The sequence below is a fragment of the Staurois parvus genome, unplaced genomic scaffold (assembly GCF_062004578.1).
Source record: "Staurois parvus isolate SC_StPar_1 unplaced genomic scaffold, SC_StPar_1.0 ptg000716l, whole genome shotgun sequence".
Taxonomy (NCBI): domain Eukaryota; kingdom Metazoa; phylum Chordata; class Amphibia; order Anura; family Ranidae; genus Staurois; species Staurois parvus.
Window position 1 is genome coordinate 2,372,219 of NW_028318512.1, and position 25,005 is coordinate 2,397,223.

Consider the following 25,005-nt stretch of genomic DNA (forward strand, 5'->3'; position numbering starts at 1 on the left):
CTGACTAGTATTCCGATGTTTCTCTTCTCTCTGTTTTTCTCCATCACTGAGCTAATGTGACCCCAGCACTGATGGAGTGGGGCAGAGGAGGATCAAACAAGGATGCTTTGCAGGTAACTGACATCCTCCTTATCAACCGATGATGTAATTGGTTGTCAAGACGCCGGTGGCTAGAAGGTCATAATGGCGCACAATGAAAACCTTTGGCTTTGTTTAACTAAAAGGTAGGATTGTTCCACCAGCTGGCTTGTGTACAAGTTTTGGTCAGTTTTTAGACATCCCTGAAGAAACCTCAAGGCACCCCTGGGCACTCTGGTTAAAAAGGCTGGTCTACATCATAGGTGCTCAACCTGTGGCTCTCCAGATGGTGTGGAACTACAACTCCTATCATGCCTCTACCTTTGGGAGTCATGCTTGTAACTGTCAGCAGCTTGCAACGCCTCATGGGACTTGTAGTTTCACAACAGCTGGAGGGCCACAGGTTGAGCACTCATGGTCTACACCTACAGCACATATTTACTGCAGGTAAATATGGCACTCGAGCTAGAAAAAGACACTAGGTTGGTCTACTAAAGGAGTTAAGGCTGTTCACTTACCACAGTGAACTTTCAGTTTTCAAGGGAGTTCTCACTTAGCTCTACCAATCATGTGCAAGAAAAATTCCATTTTTTTTATTAGTGTAGCCACCCTGCCCTGTGCAGGAATGTCTATTTAAATTTAGTGGTGCTAAGCTTCAGTCAGCTTAGCTGAATTGATAGTTTAGCTTCTTTGGGTTTCCCCTGGGCCCTGGGTAATGTATGATGACATGACTAAGGCGTGATTGTGAAGAGTAAGATATTTTACACTCACCAGCCACTTTATTAGGTACAATTTGCTACTACTGGGTTGAACCCTCTTTTGCCCTCAGAACTGCCTTAATTCTTCATGGTATAGATTCAACAAGGTGATTGAATTATTCCTCAGAGACTTTGGTCCAAAATGACATGAGCTACTGTTGCCTTTCGAACCAGTCTGCCCATTCTCCTCTGACCTCTGACTTCAACAAGGCATTTTCGTCAATACAACTGCAGCTCACTGGAAATTGTCTCTATTTAAGACCATTCTCTGTAAACCCTAGAGATGGTTGTGTGTGAAAATCCCAGTAGATCAGCAGTTTTTGAAATACTCAGACCAGCCCGTCTGGCACCAACAACCATGCTACATTCAAAGTCACTTAAATCCCCTTTCTTTCCCATTCTGATGCTTGGTTTGAACTTCAGCAAGTCGTCTTCACCGCATCTAGATGCCTAAATGCATTGAATTTTAACCATATGATTGGTTGATTAGCAATTTGTGTTACAAAGTAATTGAACAGGCTAATAAAGTGGCCGGTGAGTGTATTTCAGGAAGATAAAACTTCCAGTAAAGGGACACTGTAAACTTTTTCTTTGTCCGCGTGTATTTGCTAAATATAAACTAATTTTTACTGAAAAAAAATTCCCAAGTGTTTAAAATTTTAAGTAAGTTTACAATTTAGTGTTGGACTGCACTCATAGCCATCATAGGGCATCATGAGGCTGATGAGACGTGGGTTGGACGAGGCTGATGAGACGTGGGTTGGACGAGGCTGATGAGACGTGGGTTGGACGAGGCTGATGAGACGTGGGTTGGACGAGGCTGATGAGACGTGGGTTGGACGAGGCTGATGAGACGTGGGTTGGACAAGGCTGCTCTAAGGTGAACTAGCAGCCCACTCTGTCTTGAAGGGTACTACCATTCCTTCAGGGGCCAGAAGTGTGCTACATTATCTTCACACATAATTGGGTATTCTTCGTAGAGTGAGTTTTCTATGCATTCACTAAGCTAACTAAAAATTCCATGCTAAGGGAACGTACTCTACCCCTTCAGTAAATCAGCCCCTTATTCTCCTGGCTTGTTTGGCAAGTCTCCATACCAAGTCATTTACAGTCTCCTCGTTAGCAGACCGTCCCGGTAATTTGTATGTGTTTGTTCCAGAGATATAGACTTTGTATAAACAGGTTCTGCATAATAGGAAATGGCTTTCATTAGCACAAGAACCTGCAATGTACATAGTTTTGCTTACATTGCTAACAAGCAAATCTGTAAATGAGGACCAAAAGAAAACAGCACTAACAAAGCCTCATGTCTAATGGTGAAATTGGAATTAAACAGGAATGAAGACGCAGACTTCCTTTTGCAACTGAGGTGACAAGTAAACAATGAACATAATGATTTTAACATTTTATAATTGATCCACATAAATGAAAATTCCGGCTCAAATTCTGTTTCCCGCACTGGCCTTTCCCTGACCTCCGAAATGACTCACTGTATGATTCTGTGCAATTGTAAAGTTGTTTCTGACTTTTCTATAATAACTGTTGCATCCCTACTGCTTCTTATTTTTGAACTTGTTGAAATCCAGCCAAACTAATTTTTTTTTCTGTTTTGAATGTAGTGGAGTGTCAAGTTTTATTGCTGTGCCCCCATTGGGGATATAGCCTCCTACTTACTGTCCTGAAGACAGTTGTTACAGAGATAGGAAGTAGTTAAACCTTAAAGCGGTACTAAACCCAAAAGCAAACATTTATTATATTATAGCTTACCAATTATTAGATGTGATGGCTGTATTAGTTTTCCTTTTTAGGCTTTCTTTCCTTTAGTTTCACCTAGTAATCCAGCCATTAAGTCTGTTGTTTTTCAATAGAACAAGCTGTACTGCAGAGGCATCAATTATAGGGATGAGATCAACCATTTACTACTGACAGGGGTGCTTGTAATGATCAGCTTGTATTTATATATGTAAAACCTTTATCCCAAAAAAACTGCTTGCTGTAACCAGTGCTGGGACAAGATCATCTAGCACTTAGAGCGAAGATGCCAAATGGCGCCCCCCCCCATTCTCTCCCAAATGTATGAGCATTGTGTCACCAAAAACCCCTCCTCTCCCCCCCCCAAAAAAAATGTGAGAGCTTATCTACATGCTTACCCCCTATGCATAAATTCTCTTTGCAAGCCAAAACTCTCCCCAAACAAAAATTACCCCTCTTCCAGTACAAATCCATAACCCCCCCCCCCAGCTGAAATCCCCAACCCAACATCTTTGCCCCCCCACCATCCCTTCCAAATCCCCTGTCCCAGCACAAATCCCCCCAAAACCCCCTACCAGCACATATCCTTCACCCACACCCTCCTTCTTTACACAAATCCCCCATTCTAGCACGAATCCCCCCCTCTTAGCAAAGCACCCCTCCTAACACCCCCCCACAACCCCCCCCCACACACACACACACACATTTTACCTGAGGAGGCGCCTAGGGGAAGCTGCCTTAACAGTTTTGACAGTGGTACAGATGTCAGTTGCTGCAGGGCTATAGGGTCGAATCATCGGGGCCCCGCACAAGCTATCAGCTCGCCACTGTGCGGCGTTTGCTTACCCACCCCTACTCACATTCATTGCTGGGAGGAGATGGGGGTGGTTTAACAAACACTTCACAGTGGCAATCTGGCAGTCCCAATCCAGTGGCAGCAGGAAGAGCTGGAGGGCAGAAAGAGCACAACCCGCATGTCCCCCCAGTTATCTCCTTTCCAGATCTGGCTTTTGTCCTCCAGCTGTAAGCTGACAAGCTTCCTTCACTACTCCTGTCAGCTTGTAGATAGGAACTCCTCATGCAGTGTTCCCCCCACCTTGCATGATGCCATTGTGCTCAGGGCAGCCGCCACTCCTGCCCACCCTTGTCCTGCTCCTAGCTGCAACTGCTTATAAAGTATTAGCTGGAGTTTGCCATCAACTTGTTAGTGCATCTAAATCTGCTAGTACAACACTCCCCCGCCCCCAGACTGACAATACTGCTGTCCAGAAGTGTCCCCTGTGCTCCTTCAACCAGAGTAAGGGCACTCTAATTTTCAGTTTGGCGTGCAGGCTTTTTCTTACTAGCCATACGTCCCATCCTTACACAGGGGCTTTCAGAAGTCTGTGTGGTATGCTTTGATGAATTTTCATTTTTATGGACTACAACCAAGTCTGCCTTTGTTCATTTCCATTATATAGTGGATGGATAGATAACACTGCCAATTTAGGTATTTTTCTTTTAGAAAAAAAAAAAAAAGAAGAAAACAGAGAGCTACCACATCTAAGGACTGATAAAATGAAGCATATTACATTTTTTATAGTTGGGTTAAGTTATTCATTAAGGCTAGGCTCAAGTTGCTCTGAAAAATTATCCATGGTCGATCGCTTTATCACTTTTCAGCAATCTTACCTGTTTTTTTTTTGTCTTTTTTCTCTTTTGCCTAATGGCAATTTACAAACGGGACTAATGTGCCGTGACTGCAAGCCACACATTTGGCTCGAGTTTGATAGGTGTTCCTGCATGTCGACTAAATTTTCCATGGGCATGGAGAGAGAGGGTGCAGACGTGTATGTGACCAACACACTGAAAGGAGATAGATTGGGGGGCCCAGGTGAGGTGGTCGAGTGATTCTTAAACAATGTAATGTAGCACCTCTCAAAAGACCAAAGATTCTGTATGGTAATAGATAAGGACGGCAGAGGGCACAATTGAGTGTAGCAGTAGGCTCCAATGGCAGCTGGACCTCGCTCGACTCTCCTACATCTGAATCAGGGGTGGACTGACCATTTGGAAACTCGGGCACTGCCCGAGGTCAGTAGGGGCCCCATGAGATGCCCCTGATACCTTTTTCATAGGCTTTTTTGAGTTTGGGCAAGGACACAGGGGCCCCATGATCCCCTATTGCCCGGGGGCCCCATGAGTTGTCAGTCCGCCCCTGATCTGGATGATTATTGGATGATTGGACCCACGTAATGTAGAAGACCGACATGTTATAAGGCTCCTAACCTTTTACCTCTGTGAGTTGCTATTTCCATTCAGCTAGCTTTTTATTTACCTATTGCTACACTTAGTCTTCTGCCCCCAGTGGTGTCTCCTTTTGCATGACAGCTATAGGTGCTGCAATTCCTCCCAAGGAAGCTCATCCTGTTCTGCAAAGGTCCATCCCAGGAAGATGACCCTGAATGGTGTTTCTATATGTATATGCCTGATATCACTACATTGTCTTGTAAGTTGCCAATTGTCATGTTAATAAATGAGATTTTATACTGCTACACTCACATGCACCCTATGTGCCCACAGCAGTGGCGTCCCTAGGTGGGTGCAGGGGGTGCACGCCGCACCGGGTAACACCTATCGCGCGGGGTGAAACCAAAAAGTTTTTAAAAGCAAGCCGACGATCCCCACAAGAAGGATCAGGTCTGCGGTAACACGTGGTGTCACCCCTTCAGAGGTGGGCGGTCCCTGTCATGCACACACTGCCTGGCTCTTCCCCTCCCTGTGACCGGTGTTGCAAGATCAGTTAACCCCGATCCATTATGCTCCCCAATCCACAGATCCGATCCATCTTGCGGGGATCATCGGCTTGCAACCTATACTGGGTTAACTGATCTTGCAACACCAGTCTGGGGGCAGGGGGTGCAATGTTGACACAGGGAGGGGAAGAGCCGGGCTGTGTGCGCACAACAGGGACCGCCCACCTCTGAAGGGGTGACAACACGTGTTACTGCACTGGGTGACACCAACCCTAGGGACGCCCCTGGGCCACAGCATATGAACAGCTGTATTGTAGGCTTTTGTTGGGTTGTCGGGGTGACAACAGCTTTTGCTGCACACCTGCCTCCCTGTGAAAGAGAACTAAGGCTAGGTTCACACCAGCATGATGCGACCTGGCGCATGCACGGCTCCATGCGTTATTCTTTCGGCCCTGCCGTGTCACGTGTAGGGCAGCTTATTCTTTCTTATACCCACAAAAAACACAGGGAAAGAAGTCTCCAGCCCTTTTGCAAAATCGCACCGAACAGCATAGTACTACGGCACCATACGGTTTTGTGCGCGTGCAAATGTGTGCATTTGTCAATTCGTGGGGGTACCATTACGATTTAATGAGACCCCCGCGTGTCTGTTAAACAGCAGGGTGCTTTTGTGAATAATGGGAAAGAACAATTTTGTGCATGTTTCCGACACATACACAGTAGATGTGAACCAAGCCTAACTCTGTACCGCAGACACGCCAGTTGAAGTTGATCGATTGGATTTGGGCAACAAGAAGACAGGATTTTTTTTTTTTTAGCACAAAAAAAGCATACTTTCTTACAAAAGTCTCAAAGGGTCAATATTTATCAGGTCTGCGAATTTATATATAGCTTCTCAGTTTTGCAAGCAGTAGAGAGAAAAAAAAGATGTGTTTGAGGAAGCCTTACACACACAAGTTGAATTATTGTCATCCATATGCTGGTTATCAGCACAGCCACAAACTCTCCCTCCAGGAATGGCGAGACAGAGCGTTCCGCAGCCTCCATTGTTCAAGCGGCAAGCGTTGTCACCTGCAGATAGAAAATATACACCTTAGCAGCTCATCATTCACAAGCAACGAGGAGACCAACACAGAAATATCTTTGCTGCGAACACGAGAAACATTTGTCTGGTGACTTAAATACTGTTTGCGCACAAACCCCGCAGGCAGCGGAGACATGAAATATTTGTGAACGGTCATCATGAGTCTTTTGATAGTAAATAGTTTTTCTTTTCTCTACAGCTAAATACCATCACATTATCAATGAATATTGTGCCGGACCCATGTGCAAAGTGGTAAGGGTTGTAGCTACTCAGTCAATGGCAATGCACAGGAGCGGATGAACGCTGTCCAGGTTCAATAAGCTGGAAGAATCGGATTTGTAATAATATATGCAGAGGAGGGCTTGTGCATTGACGGGGAGAATCCTTCTTTGCTGTATTTTGTACTTACACATGTTTTTTTTTAAAATAAACATTGCAAAGTGCTAATCTTTCAAGCCCAATTGAATTTTTCGACTAAATCACTACAGTTGCATGAAACCAAAAGGTGTGCAAAGTCCTGCATTTTGTTTTCTTTAGAAAAAAAGCTAAATCCTGAGTAGATAAACCAGCTCCCTGCCAGCTGTATTAAAGGACACTTTCTCTTTGTTGTGGAAGCAGTGACCTGTCTTCAAAGGTCTGCCATATTCCTTGTTAAGTCAGAGCTAGAGCTCTACAACCAAACAAGAGCATGAGCTTTGCTGAATGGAGAACTCTATGTCAACAGGTGTTTTGGACTTCTGCATAGAGACCACAGCTTCCATACTGAGAACAAGGATTCCTCCTTGCACCATGTTAGCAGGGGACAGGATTTTTACTTAGTCTTTGTCTGCTTTCTAAAGAAAACAAGCTGTATGTCTGTGCATACCAATTCATTATAAAAGGGCTGGCAAGCCAGCTCAATTCGAAAATTAAAGGATGTGCACCTATTTACCAAGGTGTCACCGTGCACTACACTTTATGGCATGTGCGTTGTGGTGTGCTGCCATGTGTTGTGAAATGGAAGCCATTGTAACAGTGCACTGGATGCCATTAACATAGAGGAATGCACTGATGTACATTGCAATATTGAATGTTACTGCAAAGCATAGGAAAGAATGGGCCCTAACCAGGGGCGGAGTGACAACTCATGGGGCCCCCCGGCAATAGGGGATCATGGGGCCCGTGTCCTTGCCCACACTCAAAAAAGCCTATAAAAAAGGTACCTGGGAATTTCATGGGGTCCCCTACTGACCCTGGGCCCTCGGGCAGTGCCCGAGTGCTCGAATGGTCAGTCTGCCCCTGACCCCGTTTCCTGCTGCATGTCTTCAACTACACCTTTCCCTAGTCTCTGACCTTCCCCCATACTATGTTCACAAGTTCTGACAAAATTATGAAACATTACTTATACAGAATATTAAGTGTGGCCCCCTGGGGACGTCAAGGGCCACAGTTGAGTCCCCTATTGATGTAAATCATTGCTCTTAAATATACCTTCACTTCCTATTTGAAGGAAAACTATTAAACCAAATGCATATATGCTACAGTTTATGTTTTGATGTCAGGTTGCAAATTAGGGGTCAGGATTATATTTTAGAAGAAGAAAATCAGACTTTTTTTCTGTAGTAGAAAGATTACAGCTGTTGTTTGCCCTACTTAGATTTAAAAATTACAGAAATGTTATTGGTCTCTCTGAGCAATACTTCTGTGATACCTTTCCTCCAGTTTTTATTTTTTGGAAGGACCAAAACAAAATGACTGCCTCTACTGATGAGGTATTGATATGAAATTCCAGTATTGCATGACTGCCGAGTCAATCTCACAATCTTGGCCAGACAATCAAGTAACACTGGAATTTTCCATAAGACTGGTCTAACAAGTATAAGGGCCCATTCACACTTGTGTGCTGGAGTCAACATGTGGTATAGCGCACAGTACATGTTCTGAGAGTAGCATACCCATTCAATTTCAAGCCCAAACATGCTCAAAGCAAACACAGCTGGTCCTGAGCACAATGCATGCAATAAAAATCACGTGGTACCTTACAGTGTATTTTTGGCTCAAAGAAATTATGAGCCTGTTAGGCCCAGTGAGCATCGACATACAGTAGGTGAAAATGAACACACAAGCATGAATGGGCCCCACTGAGTCTGTGTGAGCTCCTGAGGAATTCTCATCAGTCATATAAAAGCTCACTGTAGTACCCAGGGGTGGACTGACAACTCATGGGGCCCCCGGGCAATAGGGGATCATGAGGCCCCTGTGTTCTTGCTCACACTCAAAAAAGCCTATAAAAAAGGTACCAGGGGCATTTCATGGGGCCCCCTACTGACCCCGGGCCCTCGGGCAGTGCCCAAGTGCTCGAATGGTCAGTCCGCCCTTGATAGTACCTGTTTCCAATAGGGTGCCATTATATTTTTCTCTTTAAATGTAGGCCAGTAGGATCTGTGTTGTGATGATTAGAAGCTTTTTGTTAGGCCTCGTTGGCTGGGTGGGTGCTGAAGGTTGGGAAATCTCTAATGCACCTGTAGAGACTTGCCACCCCCTCCCCATGTACCTCTGATTAATGTTATAAAAAAAAAAGGTAATCTGTGCATTCTTTACTTTTTTAAAAGTCTACATCCCTGTATGAACAGAGCCACTGCCTATCTCCATACTGCTCTTTGGATTACTGGTGAATATCATCACACATGTGGTCTCCACATTGGGTCCTCTGTCTGTAATGAGCACATATAAGTTCCTTCCGCTATTTTCACAACAGGCAGCCTCATTGCAAGCCTGATTTCCACCGTTATTAAGCATGACGTAACTCAATATCAGGAAAGATTTCAGTTAATTACACTTGCTCAGCTGATAAATGACTCTGGAAATATGGTATGTAAAGTATACCGTGCCTTTATTTGTTTTCCTCGACTTCTTCTTAAAAGCAAACCTGTAAGGTGTATAGCGTGTATACAAGAGCATGCCATAACTGTGCCCAAAATAAAGTACAGACCCATAACCTCACAAAGTGGCCCATGTGCATTCGCAAAAATGTCTAAGATATGGAACTCTCTATTGGAAGAAGATGCCCAAGAACCAGATCACCCATGTGAGAGAAAGAAGAAAGGAGGACACAAGCTCACAATGTATTATGGACTAGAATATGTAATAGGAAATCAGCCTGAATGGGATATTTTACACTCTTTCATCAGTACTCTTGGAAAAGTCAGTTTTTTTCTTTCACAAGGGTCTCTTCCAGCTTTAAAAATAAAGTAACAAAACGGTGAAGAGAAGTTACCAAAACATTTTAAGTCAGGATTTCTCAACCAGGTTTCCAAGGAACCCAAATGTTCCTCCAGAGATTGCTAGGGGTTCCTTGAGCAATGTGAAGTTTCTGCCTCTCAGAAAGTTCCCAATGACACCTTTGATCTGTTTAGCAGTTTAGCAAGGCTTGGTGCTCTGACTTAGGCCCCTTTCACAGCCTTTTATGATCAGATCCATCTCGGGTTTTCAGTCAGACCTGAGTGGAAACTTCAGGCAGGTCCTTGGGCAGGGGGATGTAAATGAACTTGTGTCTGTTTATATCTGCCTCCCTCTAAGCCAGTGTTTCTCAACTCCAGTCCTCATGGACCCCCAACAGGTCATGTTTTCAGGATTTCCCTCAGATGAAACAGCTGTGGTAATTACTAAGGCAGTGAAACTGATCAAATCACCTGTGCAAAATAATGGAAATCCTGAAAACATGACCTGTTGGGGGTCCATGAGGACTGGAGTTGAGAAACACTGCTCTAAGCCCATCCAAGTCCAGAACAAAAACTGGAACATAACTTTTTCTATTTTTAGGGACCTAAATGTGACTGATTGCAGGTGGCCTCATGTAACGTCTATTTACATCTGGCTGCAAATTGAGTGGGTCTGCCACAGTCTGCTGTTAAAAGGTGAACAAAAACTGAAGGGGCATGAATGCCACAAAACTAACATTTGGCCCATTCTGCTGTGACTCAGTAGGGTGTTCAGTGAATCCCCATGCAGACAGTCACTACTCCCAATATGACATCCATGTCATTAAGCGCTGAGCAAACTGTTGGCGCTATATAAATCCTGTATAATAATAATAATGTGGGCCTGAGTGTGGGTGTGTGTCCCTAAATGCAGATAGTATTTCCCAATTGACATCAATGGGACTGACTACACAGGGATGTATGGAACAACTGTGAATCCCTGTGCAGGTAAACACATCCCTACACAGGCATATGGTATAGTATTATTATTACACAGTGTTTATAAAGCGCCAACAGTTTGCTCAGCGCTGTACATTATAATGGGAGACAGTACAGTAACAATACAATACACAAGGGGTTCGAGGGGCCCTGCTCCTTGGAGCTTACAATCTAGGAGGGAGGTGAGAGTGGTACAGGTGGAAATAGCTGTTGGGGGATGGAGTGGTAGGAAGAGTGGAGGAGATCGGCAATTAGCTGAGGGCGGGGTAGGCTTATCTGAAGAGATGGGTTTTCGGGGAGTGCCTAAAGGTGAGGAGGGTAGGTGACAGTCTGATGGATTGGGGTAGTGAGTTCCAGAGGATGGGGGAAGCCCTTGAGAAGTCCAGGAGTCGGGCATGGGAGGAGAAGACCAGGGAACTAGAGAGTAGGAGGTCTTGTGAGGAGCGGAGAGTGCGTTTTGGGTGGTAGATGGATATCAGGTCGGTGATGTAGTTTGGGGCAGTGTTATGAACAGCTTTGTACATCAATGTTAATATTTTGCATTTTATGCGTTGGGCAATCGGAAGACAGTGGAGGGATTGGCAGAGGGGGTATAGTACACCCCAATTGAACAAGGCCTTAGTGATGCTGATCTTCTGCAATCTTTTTGCAGCCTCTTCGAGTCTACATGCACTCCAGGTGTGGCTGCATGGCATTTCGTAGGGTAGGTGGTGACAGCAGTGAATCATGCCTGCATTTTGTGTGTCTGAAAACAACCACATTTTGTCTCTATCAGAAGCTAGTATAACAGGGTGACAACTCAGAACCATAATTAAGAGCCAGCGATACAGCTTTGTCATCTTATAAAAGGAAATACCTGAACAAAAACTTTAATGTCCAGATCATCAGGTAGTATTTTCATGAAAGCTGCAGTTTTAAAAATATTGAAAATTACTTTTGAAATTACATTAATATGTTAAAGCAAATAAGAGATTTATTGATTGGATTAAATGTACATTAAGCAAGACAGATGCTTTCCTTTCAGAAAATGAGACTCAAATTTAGGCAATTTGTATAAGTAATTTATGTGGAACTTGTTGCTCAAATATTAGAAATAAAAAATTACTAAAAAACCCACATAAAAGAGCTTCAATACTGTTCTTGTCACAGCGACCAAAAATTGCATAAAATATGGCTGTAATAACATGTATGTAGGATTTTGGCCTCGGGGACAAATTGTAGACAATAATAAAAAGGAAGGAAAGCAATTTAGAACATACTGTGGGCCATAAATATTTAATTTATATGGGCCAATTATCAAGCGAGGTTACGTTCTTCACGCCTCGGCCTGGAATGGATGAGGCGGATGTTCTATCATTGCGAGGCGTAAATTTAATTTGGTGTGTTGACAATAGCTTACGAATGAAAAGAAACTGGGAGCCACCCAGGCCGGCGAATCCGAGGCGGCTTCTTAGCATCATTTAACTTTTGAACCCGGGTGGTAATCAAGTTTAGATCAAATTTCATCCAGCCATAAAAACGACTATTATATAAATAGTGGGTAAAAAAAAGACTCCATATTTATTGTACGACCTTGGAATCAAGTGCATTATTCTTTACGGTATGCAAATCTAAGTGCTTGAATAGGCAATCACACATTCTTCATCTCCATGAAAATAAAGATTTCCAAAGCATATTTTACATTTGCATGTAATTAAAATACAGATTATTTTCAAGAAGGAAAGAGTGAGATGGGCGCCGTGAAACAGGAACAAAGACACTTGTTCTGTGATTATTGAGTTTCTACCATAATTTAGAAGAGGAAAGTATCTTTGTATTGTCTTCTACTAAATCCACAAGGTACTAACACATTAGAAGAGCAAAGAGCAACAATTTGGCAATTTGTTGGAGTTTGTAACTATTTTCTGCTTCAATCCAGTTTTACTGAAAAGTTTTAAGTGTCGTAAACTCACGCCCCAGAGACTGACACAGTCTGCCATTTTGTTAAGAGTAGCCATGTTATTCCCTCATTCTCCTTCCCCCTCCCTTCCTGAGAGGCACAGTGACAGATGTGTTTGTGTACTGTTTATGGGTCACTGGCAGGCCAAGGCCTCATTAGCTAGGTGCCGAGCTGTCTGTGAAAGCTGTATCCTTTCTCACCTAGGAAGAGATAGGACCAGCTTTCCCAAGAGAACTGGAATCTCACTGGCCAATGTACCTGTGTAATTTCACGCCTCATGAAGGGATAGCAGAGCCTTCCCCAGGAGTTGAAAGGGACTCTGAGCTAATAAACCTAGGTCAGGTGACAGAATTAGATGAACACTTCTCAAATCCATTTTTCCCCTATGTCTCATATCTTGGAATATGAGAAACCTACATAAAAGCCGGACATCTCATGGATGGATGATGAGCAGGTGAACAGTTTGATGGGTCACTCATCAAATGAATAAAAAGCATCATTTTATTGCCCCCATAGGCTCACATAAATTCCACGGCTTCCACACCTCATTGCAGAGACCTCACAGCCTGGTTCAGCAAGGGATGACAGGATACAAATCCAAACAATAGTCAAAATGGCCACTTGGAACGCACCGCTTGGTGTGCGTTCCACTCACCAAAAGTGACACAGGACGGCAGACCGGAAGTGCGTCAACGCGTTTCACCCCAGCTTGAGAATGCCCTGTGGGTGGGGTGAAACGCGTTGGCACACTTCCGGTCTGCCGTCCTGACGTCCTGTGTCACTTCCGGTGAGTGGAACGCACACCAGGCTGTGAGGTCTCTGCAATGAGATGTGGAAGCAGTGGAATTTATGTGAGCCTATGGGGGCAATAAAATGATGCTTTTTATTCATTTGATGAGGCAAAATATATATATATATATATTTTTTTTTTGTATCTGTTTGACTAACCATAAGAGCTCAATCTATCAGGTTATTATAATAATAATAATAATTATTATTATTATTAATATTGAAAAATATATTATTCTGAAAAATAATAATTGTTATTTTTATTGATTTCTTTTCATTTTTATCTGTTTGGCTGATTACATGAGCTCAACTCAATATTTAGTAGAGCTCATGTGATCAGTCAAACAGATATTTCAAAATAAATATTCTTGAAATTAAAATTCTCAAATGAACATCTATACATGTATGGCCAGCTTAAAAATGGTCAAATAAGTCAGAGAACCAAGAGTAATGGCCCGTACGCACGATAAGAAAACCGTACAAAAATTTTCATACAAGGAATGATCGTCCGATAATCTGATCATTAGTATACAGCTTTTGAGAGCCAATCACGACAATTCATGTGACAATATCCGAAGGAACAAGCGCAAAAAGGTTTCTCGTACGAGATCTTGTACCATATTTTTGTTTAAGCAGTACAGTAGTCATCAGAAAATACAATACAAATACACTACAATACATTAGTTCACTTTCGAAAAAAAAATTCTTTCGAAAAGATACAAGAATTTTCGTAAGTTTAGCACCCTTTTCGTTTTCAAGACAGAGACTAGCATGCAAAAAAATAAAATGGATGATCCTGTGTCTCATTATAACATTCTTATCATGTGTACAGGCAGTGTTGGCACTTCCACTAGGCAAACTAGGCAACTGCCTAGGGCACACTGCCACCTAGGGGCACCTGGGCGCAGCACAGGCTGGCACTCTCTCTGTATATGAGACCGCTACGTCATGAATGATCCTCCAACTGAGAGGAGGGGTGGCAGAGGGGAGAAAGAAAGGACAGAGGAAGATAACTGGTGTCTGGGGACAGTGTAGCAGTTGAACTGCTGCTCCTTCCAGTAATCCTCTCAGACTCAGTCCCTTACTGCAAGCCAGCTGGCGGCTGTTGATCACTGTGGAGTTCCTGCCCTTCTCTTCCCATTCAACAGCTGAGGCAAAGATGCTCCTGCAGAGGAAGGTCATGTCTGATGTCTCAAGTCTGTGCGAGTGTGACCCAGCCGGCCATCCATCACATGAGTGATGACATCATCACAATCCAAAATCCTGCTCTTCTAGTGCCTGCTGGACTTGCTGATCTGTGTCAGTGTTGGTGGTGGTGTGTTGTGTTGGGGTGTGTTGTGTTGGATCTGTCACTGTGTGTGATTGCTCAGTTCAGGTGTTCTGTGTGTGTGTGTGTGTGGGGGGGGGGGGGGGGGGTTGCCTGCTGTCACAGCGTTTTATCTCTCCCCCCATTGCCTAGGGAATTCCGGCCTGGGATCTGTCAGAGTGTGGATCCATCACCCTCCACTCACTGCAACTGTCACCCTGCCACTGCCAGCCACAGATACAGTCCATCCGTGACACTGATTTTTTTCTTTAATATTGGTGCTGGTAGCATCCTTTTGCACTTATTTTTGCAAATGAAAAGAAATTGAGCAGTTTCAGGTTTTGTTGATTTAATATTTTCTACTGTTTTAACATTTTTAAATATAACATCTTTTTTTTGGGAGGGGGGCACAAGAAGCTGCTCTTGCCTTGGGCACAAAATTGTCTAGCACCGGTTCTGTGTATGGGGTAAATATATATTTATTAATAGGGAGATAATGCCCAAACCAATAAGTCAAGATACTATCAAATGTATGCATGGAATCATTGGGAATTGCAACCATTTGTTCATTGAAAACCTGACCATCTTTTGCTTTACGTGAACACTCAACGGTTGGAGGACCACTATGGTTTGGTAAGAAACTACATAACTGGAGTGAACAAAAATGTAAAGTGATTTCATGTTCAACATGGCCTCTTTCTGGTCTTTCAGGATAACTTGGCCAAAAATCTGTAGACTAATTGGTATATGTTTGTCGAATACTTTCTAATTTTGGGTCATTCATACCCTATATGTAGGAGAATGCCACGATACAGGCATCCTCTAAAATGCATGGCTGAAGGACTGGGTGCAGGCTTCGACAAACATACTCCATATACCAATTCATAAGTAGTTTAAGGTTTGACTCCATTGCTGATGTGTTAATTGGACAGTGAGCCATAGCCTGCCAAATGTGTCTCCATTCCTTCTTTTCCAAATTAGTCCCAAGATCCTTTTCAACACACAGATGGGAGTTGCAGCTTGACCTTCCAAAAACTAATTATAAATCTCTTGTAACTTTTTTTGTTGATTATTTAATAACTATACTAGTTAAAGTGGACCTGAATCATATTCAGAACATTAATGTAAATATTAAATCAGTATTAACCACTTCCCGACCGGCCATTGCATATAAACGGCCGGACGGTGGCACTGCAGGGTCGGGTGGTCGTTTATAAACGGCCTCCCCGCACCCTGTTGTGCGCGCTCCCTGGGAGCGCACAGCACCACGATCCGGTGCCCGCTGTGTCCTCCGGACACAGTGAAGCACCGATCGTCGGACGGGACCTCTGTACGACGTCCCGATCATGTGATCACTGATTGGCCAATCAGTGATCACATGCAAAGTAGTAAGCAAGATGTCACTTGTGACATCATTGCTTACTACGTGTGAAATCACATGGTGAGGTCACATGGTACAAGGCTATTCATAACAGCCTTGTACCATGTGACAAGCTGTGACCAATCACAGCTCACTCAGTACTTCTCAATGAGTGCAAGAATGCAGACAGATTGAAAGGGAAATGATTGCTTTTACATCCTATATGGGTGTAAAAGCAATCAGTGTAAAAAAAAAAAAAATCTTCATCACCCCCCACAAGTAGTAAAGTGTCACCATGGTGACACTGTACTGCTAGGGTGACAGTATGTAAAAAAAAAAAAAAAATGTAAAACAAAATGTTTAAAAATTATAATTTTTGGTTATAAACTAATTTGGATTTTTTCTTTTTTACTAAAAAGATAACAGAATACGTTTTGGCCAAGATTTATGATGAAATATTATTTATTTGCAAACTTTTATTTAAAAAAACACTTTTTTTCAACATTTTTGGACTTTTTCATTTACATAGCAAAAAAATAAAAATCCCAGCGGTGAATAAATACCACCAAAATAAATCTTTATCTGTCTCAAAAAAATGGTAAAAAATTCATTTGGGTACAGTGTTGCATGACCGCGCAATTGTCATTCAAAGTGTGAAAGCGCTGAAAGCTGAAAATTGCCCTGGTCAGGAAGGGGGTAAAAGTGTCCGGTCTGGAAGTGGTTAAAATCAAAAACAACTTTTGTTTTTTATATTGTAGCTTACCATTCGTTTTCTTTTTTAGGCTTTCTTTCCTTCATTTTTTTTACCTGGTGTTCCAGCCAGTAAGTCTATTGTTTTTCAACAGACCAAGCTGTCCTGCAGATGTAGCAGTTAGAAGGTTGAGACAAACCATGTAATACTGACAGGGGTGCTTACAATGGTCTGCTTTTATTCAATTCATGTAAAACCTTACCCCCAAAAAAAAAAACTGTTACTAGTAACTGCTCATATAGTGTATACTGGAGTTTGGCTTCGGTATGTTAGTGTATTTAAATCTGCTACTTACTGGCCAGATCACCAGGTGATAATAGAGGGGAAAAAAAGCCTAAAAAGAAACCTGATGCAGCCACCACATCTAATGAATGGAAAACTGCAATAGATTTTACAAACAATCTATTGGAAAACAATTTTGGTTTTGGGTTTAACCCTTTGAGGACTGTAAGATTTTGGAACGCCAAAAGAATCAATTTTTTGTTTTTAAAGTTCGTACACTTCAGTTGCTGTAACTAAGCCATTTCATGAAATAATTGGCAAAAAGCTAGATCCATTTGTTGATAGAACTGATAGTTTGACTCAAACCAAAAAAAAAAAAAAGTATTTTAAGTTCTTAATCAGATGATACAGGCAATTAAAAACATGGGACAAATACGTCCCTTGGTCCTACCGCTTTAAATGTACTGAGCAGTCTATTGAATCCACATACAGTAAAGTTCTTATACAGTATTTCAAAAGTGAAATGTAAATTCCACCATGGCCATTTTTTTAGCAACTGTCAGTGTCAGGTGCCCCATTACAGTTTCCATATTGTACAGTAGCAGCCAGGCAGGTTGCTGTTGATGCTATGAGAATGAGTTATGTATAGCGAAGTAACAGAACACAAACAGCAGCTGCACAGCTAGTATTAGAATCCGTGGTGGCATTCATTGCGAGTAACACTTCCAGCAAGCAGATGGCTATATGTGCTAATATTGCAGCCTGAGGGGGGCAGAGGATGGCTTGCTTAATTTAAACCTTCTATTTCACTGTGCTGCCAAAGTAGCATGTTCTGCTTGTAATGCTTCGAAATTTTAATTTTACAAAATTATAATCATTAGAAAAATGTTAGAAAGCAAATTTGCCTTCTGCTTATTTTATACAAATTCCTTGTTGACTATTCTATTGCACTATATTGTTTTTAAAAGATACTCATATAAATATAATCAGCTTAAAGTGGACCTAAAACATTATATATATATATATATATATATATATATATATATATATATATATATATATATATATAATTCAGGGCTTTTTTTCGGGGGAATGCAGTTCTGGAACCTCCAGCATGGGATGGATATAATGATGCTTGGTGCTGGGGGATCTATTGTTGCTGGAGGGGTTTTATTTTTGAGTGGGGGATCTGTTGTTGCTAGGGGGTGTCTTATCTTTCTGAGGGGGGGGGGTCCTTTTTTGCTGGTAGAGATCTACTGTTGGGATATATTATTGCTGGCTGCCTGAGGGTTTAGAGATTTGATGTTGCTGCCGGGGTCTATTGTTGCTGGCTGCATCTACTTTACTGCTTTATCTTTAACAAATTCCAAATTACTTAATAAAACAATATAATACTGGGTTCTGTATTCTCTAAAATGGGCAATACTGGGAGGTTGGCAGGAGGTGGACCAAAGGGGGGGTGGAGACAGGGGGTGACTCAGAGTGGGGGAGTTCCTGCACTTATTCTCTGAAAAAAGAAGCCCAATTATATACAGTATATATATATATATTATTATTTTTTTCCCCAAGTACATGCATAGTTGAGATGTCTGTGCAGGCCTTGGCTGTATTCTTAAATATCTGACATAGAACAGCCTCTGCTGCTGTAGGAGGAGTTTTCTTACTGCTCTAGGAGGATGTGAAACCCTTGACCCTCTGTCTGGACAGTGCTGATTGGCCCTGTGCTGATCACTCTCTAGCAATACAAACCAAACTGAGCATGTGACTACAGATTCAGTCTGTATCAGGTGGTCATTTCAACAAGAGGAGGGGCAGAAAAAAAAGGATCAAACAGCCTTTTTACACAATGCAGAGGATTAACCCCTTAGGTTCCACAGTGAGTATAACAAGCATGCTTTACTGCATATACAGTTGTGGCCAAAATTATTCAACCCCCACTGAAATTGAGTGTTTTGGCCAGTTTGACATTGCTTTTGATCATTCAGTCATCTTGCTTACATTTACATTAAAGAGGCACTTGTAGGTCAGACAAATATAACATAACAGTTATAATGAAATAACCACAAATGTCTTTTCTGTGCTCACAGCATTATCAGTTTTATTCAACCCCCAAGTGACATTCAATCTTAGTACTTAGTACAGCATCCTTTTACAGTTATAACAGCTTTTAAACGTGAAGCATAGCTTGACACAAGTGTCTTGCAGCGATCTACGGGTATCTTCGCCCATTCTTCATGGGCAAAGGCCTCCAGTTCAGTCACATTCTTAGGCTTGCGCACTGCAACTGCTTTCTTTAAGTCCCACCAGAGGTTCTCAATCGGATTTAAGTCTGGTGACTGCGATGGCCACTCCAAAATGTTCCAGCCTTTCCTCTGCAACCATGCTCTAGTGGACTTGGAGGTATGCTTGGGATCATTGTCCTGTTGAAAGGTCCAACGTCTCCCAAGCCTCAGGTGTGTGACGGACTGCATCACGTTTCCATCCAATATCTCCTGGTACTGAAGAGAATTCATGGTACCTTGCACACGCTGAAGCTTCCCTGTACCTGCAGAAGCAAAACAGCCCCAAAGCATGATTGACCCTCCACCATGCTTCACAGTAGGCAAGGTGTTCTTTTCATCATAGGCCTTGTTCTTCCTCCTCCAAACATAGCGTTGATCCATGGGCCCAAACAGTTCTAATTTTGTTTCATCAGTCCACAGAACACTATCCCACAACTTTTGTGGTTTGTCCACATGGCTTTTGGCATACTGCAGTCGACTCTTCTTATTCTTTGGAGACAGCAAGGGGGTACGCCTGGGAGTTCTGGCACGGAGGCCTTCATTACGCAGTGTGCGTCTTATTGTCTGGGCTGAAACTTCTGTACCCACATCTGACAAATCTTTTCTCAGTTCCTCAGCAGTCACACGGGGACTTCTCTCCACTCTACGCTTCAGGTAGCGCACAGCAGTCGAAGTCAGCATCTTCTTTCTGCCACGACCAGGTAGCGTTTCAACAGTGCCCTTTGCCTTGAATTTGCGAATGATGCTTCCTAAGGTGTCTCTTGGTATGTTTAACATCTTTGCAATCTTCTTATAGCCATTGCCCTTCCTGTGAAGAGAAATCACCTCTTCTCTTGTCTTCCTGGACCATTCTCTTGCCTTCACCATGTTTGTAACCACACCAGTAAATGTCTAGAAGGAGCTGAGTATCACAGTCATTTTAAAGCTGCCTAATTGGTGCTTATTATGCTTGATTGCTGCTCGGTGACATCCACAGGTGTTTTCAATACCTGATGGAAAGCACCTGTATGAACCTCTGTTCTTCAGAGTGGTAGTCTTTAAGGGGTTGAATAATTGTGGCAATGAAGAAACCACATAAGAACCATTTACTACTGTATTACATAAACAATTGATGTCATTTTAGTTGCATTTGGGTAGTTACAACGTCCTTGTAGGATTTGATTCTGAATACAATTCCAAATGTACACTATAGTCCCTAAACCCCTTTACAGCATTGGGGGTTGAATAATTTTGGCCACAACTGTACAGACTGATTTTACTGTTGTGGGTTTAGTAACACTTTAAAGGCAACTCTCCCATCCATGTATCCATGCTTAATTTTGTTGATAAATCACTTTGAACCCCCAGCCCCAGCTGTTCTAGCTGTGCCCATCTTGAGAATGTGGTGCAGGAAACCTGCATTCCCTGTGTGTTTCCCACACAGCGTTGCTGCGCTGAATAGCACAGGAATTGCACAGGAACACGGTGGGAGAGTTAAAGCAGAACTAAACTCTGCAAATACAGTACTTGCCTTTGGTCCAATGATTTCCACAAGGACCCTTTCCAGTGCTGACATCTTCCCCACCGTCAGGAGTGTGTAACGCTCTGGTTCCATGGCAGCTGCTGATCTCATTCTAGCATCCCAGTTTTGGCTGAGATGCACTCTTCCTGTCCAACTGTCCATCTGCAGGGTGATTGATGTAGACACATCCTCTGGGAGAAGACCAAACCTGTTTTAAGTTTGGCAAGCCCTCAGTGTCATGCTTGTGATAGTGTTTGCTTCAAGCTCCCTGTTTGCCTGCCTTTTCCCCCTGTCTTGACTTTTGCCTTCGCCTGAATTCCCCCCCACCTGCTAGTTTGGATTTCCTTGTTATCAACTTTAGATTAGACTTTGGACTATTTTCTGAACTCAGCCAACCTTTTGTCCAAGGATTTCACCCTGACTACTCTGTGAACGTTGCCTGGCCTGAACCCAGACTGGACTACTCTTTTTATCTGCCAACCACAAGTACCTGTTTGCTGTGCTTAGATTGCACCTGCCCCAGTGGGGTCGTCAGGCTCTATATCATTCTGCATAAAACCTGAGAGCAACCGAGTACCAGCAAGCCTGCTTGCCTTATGGGAAAGGGGGCTTCTATAGGTGAAGAACGCAGAGCCAACTATAGAGCTTGACCACCAATGCTACAGGTAAGTGTGACATCCCCAGGTTCTTCCAAGTGCCTGATCTTCGACCACCTTGATCGGACAACTGGGGAATGATGTAACTCCCACACATGTGCACAGGAGATCATTTTGGTGCTGGTGTGCTGAGAATGCGCATGCACAGCTCAGTGTATGCTTTAAAGAAGACTGAGATTAGACAGGTACATTTGTTTTATTGAAGAAGAGACTGGTCCTTGAACCTTGGACTTGGAGACTGTCTAATTTTTAGCCTGAGAAACGTTATGAATGGTCAGTCAGTTGGGTTTTCTGTGACAGTGGAAGGGCAAGCACAGTCCTTGGCTCACAGTAAAAACAGCAATTACCGTCCGTTTATAGATAAATGTAGAAGTTGAAATAGAAGTTGAGGGATTAAATCAGAGCTGATGAACATTGACAAAGCTACACAGTAGTGGACTATGAAACTGAACAACAGGCTGCATTTAGATAAATGACAATATTTATACAAGGCCAAATTTTAAAGGTTTTTTTACACAATAGAGAGCTATTACATAACTGCTCTTTGATGGTAATTGTACCTCTTTTATAATAATGCCGCAACATATTTGAGAGATTGTCCTTGACCAATGAAACTAAAAGTTACTTTGCATAAAAGGAAAAGCAAACTTCAAGAGAAGCTCTTGTATAAATGTATGAATTATAGATTCTTACCTAAAGACATTTTTGGAAGAACTTTTCACATTTTGCTACATTTATTTAGTATACTGGGCAGCTTGAAGCCCAAGGACTCTCCACTGGGCAACAGAGACACATCTCCCCTGCTACCAATGGCCGCTCTTCAATGCGTGGCCCGAGTGTCCATTGCTTGGCAACAGGCTCTGCTTGGAAGATTGCTCCCTCTCCACTCTCACTGGTGAGCGATGGTGCGCCCTTCTTCCACCTCCTATGCTTTGATTGGATGCAGCCCTGTGGTGCTCTATTTGAGCATTACAAGCCAAGAATATGTGATAGCATTTTGCTACCTGGCTCATGTACCCCCACCTTGCCTTGTGTGTTCCTGCACACCTTGTCTTGTCTTTGGATTCTCTGGTAACTGACCCTTTGCCTCCTTGCTTGGATTATGAACTACTCTTTGAGTACTTCCTGCCCTGATCTCGGACTGTCTCTGGATTATGCTTGCCTGCTGCCTGCCTTAGTCTTGGACTGTTTCTGGGTTAGTCTTTGTCTGCTGCCTGCCCTGACCTCAATCTGTCTCTGGACCATGCTTAATAGCCTCTGGACTTCCTTATGGGATATCTACCATCCACACTACAGTTCATGCCTGATACTCTTGGCCAGCTCAGTGGATTGCTTCAAAAAAGGCCTGGATTCTTTCTTAGATACAGAGAATATAACTGGATACTAATATTTACAGGTAAAGTTGATCCAGGGAATATCAGATTGCCTCTCGGGGGATCAGGAAGGAATTTTATTCCCAGCAGGAGCAAATTGGATCATGTTTTGCTGTTTTTTTTTCCTTCCTCTGGATCAACTCTGGGTATAGGAGTATAACTTTTTTTTTTATGGTTGAACTGGATGGACTTTTGTCTTTTTTCAGCCAGACTAACTATGTAACTCCTGAGGACCACAGGTACTCTTACTATTTACCATTGCACAGTTCCTTGTGCCACCTGGCCAGAAATGATAGCATTTGTTATTAAGTACCCATGGAACTGCTTGTCTTAAGGAAACAGAGGCTGCTATAGGTGAAGCTACATTTATCAGTTATAGCTTCTGACCTCTAATAATAAGGCAAGCTTTACAATATTTTTTTACAATACTGTATGTCTATGCAAATTTGTAGCTATGCTCCCTACTGTTGACTTGCATGTCAGGCAGTGCATTTAACACTAGTGAAGGACAAATTTTATGGATCGGTTCCACTGGAGATTTGGTTAACTTGTAATCTGCTTTCTATATTAAAGGTGTTCCACTGGAAAAATTGGTTTAAATTAAACCTTGCAATACATGTAGGGAGCAAACCCTACCTACTTTGTATTTCAGTTTTCACCCGAGCATTTCTTTAATACCTCAGTCCATGTCATGCCCTCCATGCCATTCTGCCAATAATCTGGAAACCCCATTTGCTTACCTGCATGTTATGCAGGAATGTTATTCCCAAGAACATTCACTACAGTCCCTTTACATAATGTAAGCCTGAAATGTTAAAATGTTAATATTTAGTATTATTTTCTGGATACCTACTGGATTCAAGTTGCCTTGGAAATCTGATCAGTGATACAGAGCAGAGAGGGAGGAATTTACACAGCATAGATTTTAGGACTCTAAATGAACATGCAAGGAGCTCTGTAAAATCTGGCGGCAGCAATTTACAGATAATTCAGATTAAAGAGGATATTCACCCTCTGCAGCATGATCCCTCCTCTCCATTCCTCCGCCAGTCCTCTGCATGGATAGTGGCCTTTTTTTACCCTTCTTTTAAGGAAATTGCCTCATCCTCCTTTGCCTGTCATTCACCTAGGCAAATGACATGCACTGTCCTCCCTTTGTGCCCTGCGATATACACGTCACATATCCCAAGAGGCAAAGACTTCCATTGGGAACGTGTAGAGGGCGAGCCTAGCAGGGTGTCAACAAGAGGCATTCCAGCTTAACGTGGAACAGCTGGCAGCCTCTTGATGACGTCACTATAAAACATGGTGGTGCTGGACTGAGCACTGCAAGTAGAGAAGAGGATCTCAGCTGGACAGAGCTGGACCCACTGAGTGGGAGAATAACTGAAATAGGCTAATCAGGATACCAGGTAAGCAGGGGTTATTTAAAAAAAAAAAAAGGGGGGGGGTGGAAATTAATTTAGTGGATACATTTAGTGGACTTTACATCTTTAGCACAGATCCAAAAAATAATTGCCAAAGTCTGCTGGTTGCACATTTGGAGTTTAGCCTCAGTGCATGAGGCTCCAGCACTTAAGTTCAGGTGGAAGGCACACATACATGGCCAGCCCTTGCTGCTGGCAGCCTGTTAAACTTTATATGAGACTGATTGCTTATATTCTGAGCGTTGGTCCCTGGGGGCATACTACTACTATATACACTGTTCAGCCCCCTCCAGCTGCAGCAGCTGTCAGCCTCTTATAGAGTTTAACAGGCTTACAAAAAGGGGGCTGGATGGTGCTACTATGCCTTGTGCCCACACCTACATGCTGGAGCCTCATGCACCAGGGTAAACTCCTATCACAAGTGTTATTTTTTTATAAAAAAGCAGAATGGTACAGCTCAAAATAAACATTTCTGTTTTAATTTAGTAGAGCTACTGTATATTCTAGTTTGTACACTACATTGCAACGCACAAAAGGAAAAAAGACTGGTTTGTGTAAACTGTAAAGGATAACATTAAGATAAGATCAGGTCTGGTTGATGGGGACAAAAAATACGAGACACAAAAAGACTTTTCACAGGATTGAGATTGAAAAAAATCAGAATAACATTGCATTCATTATTTAAATTTTGTTTTACATTTCTTTTTTCTTTATGTTGTGGAGACCTGACCAAGATCCCATATTCAGCTGTTCAGCAACAGATCACTTGTAATAGTCATGAAATCAGCCAGTAATAAATCCCTACAGCAGTGAT

At 42.7% G+C, this 25,005-nt stretch overlaps 1 protein-coding gene across 1 annotated transcript in view; it reads right to left on the bottom strand.

Annotated features, from left to right (window-relative positions):
• The window catches only part of LRP1B (LDL receptor related protein 1B), a 2,076,109-nt gene that overhangs the window by 993,988 nt on the left and 1,057,116 nt on the right, over positions 1–25,005 (bottom strand). The window contains exon 15 of the mRNA XM_089653623.1: positions 6,272–6,394. Coding sequence (XP_089509749.1) covers positions 6,272–6,394 — 123 coding nt within the window. The remainder of the gene's footprint in view (positions 1–6,271; positions 6,395–25,005) is intronic.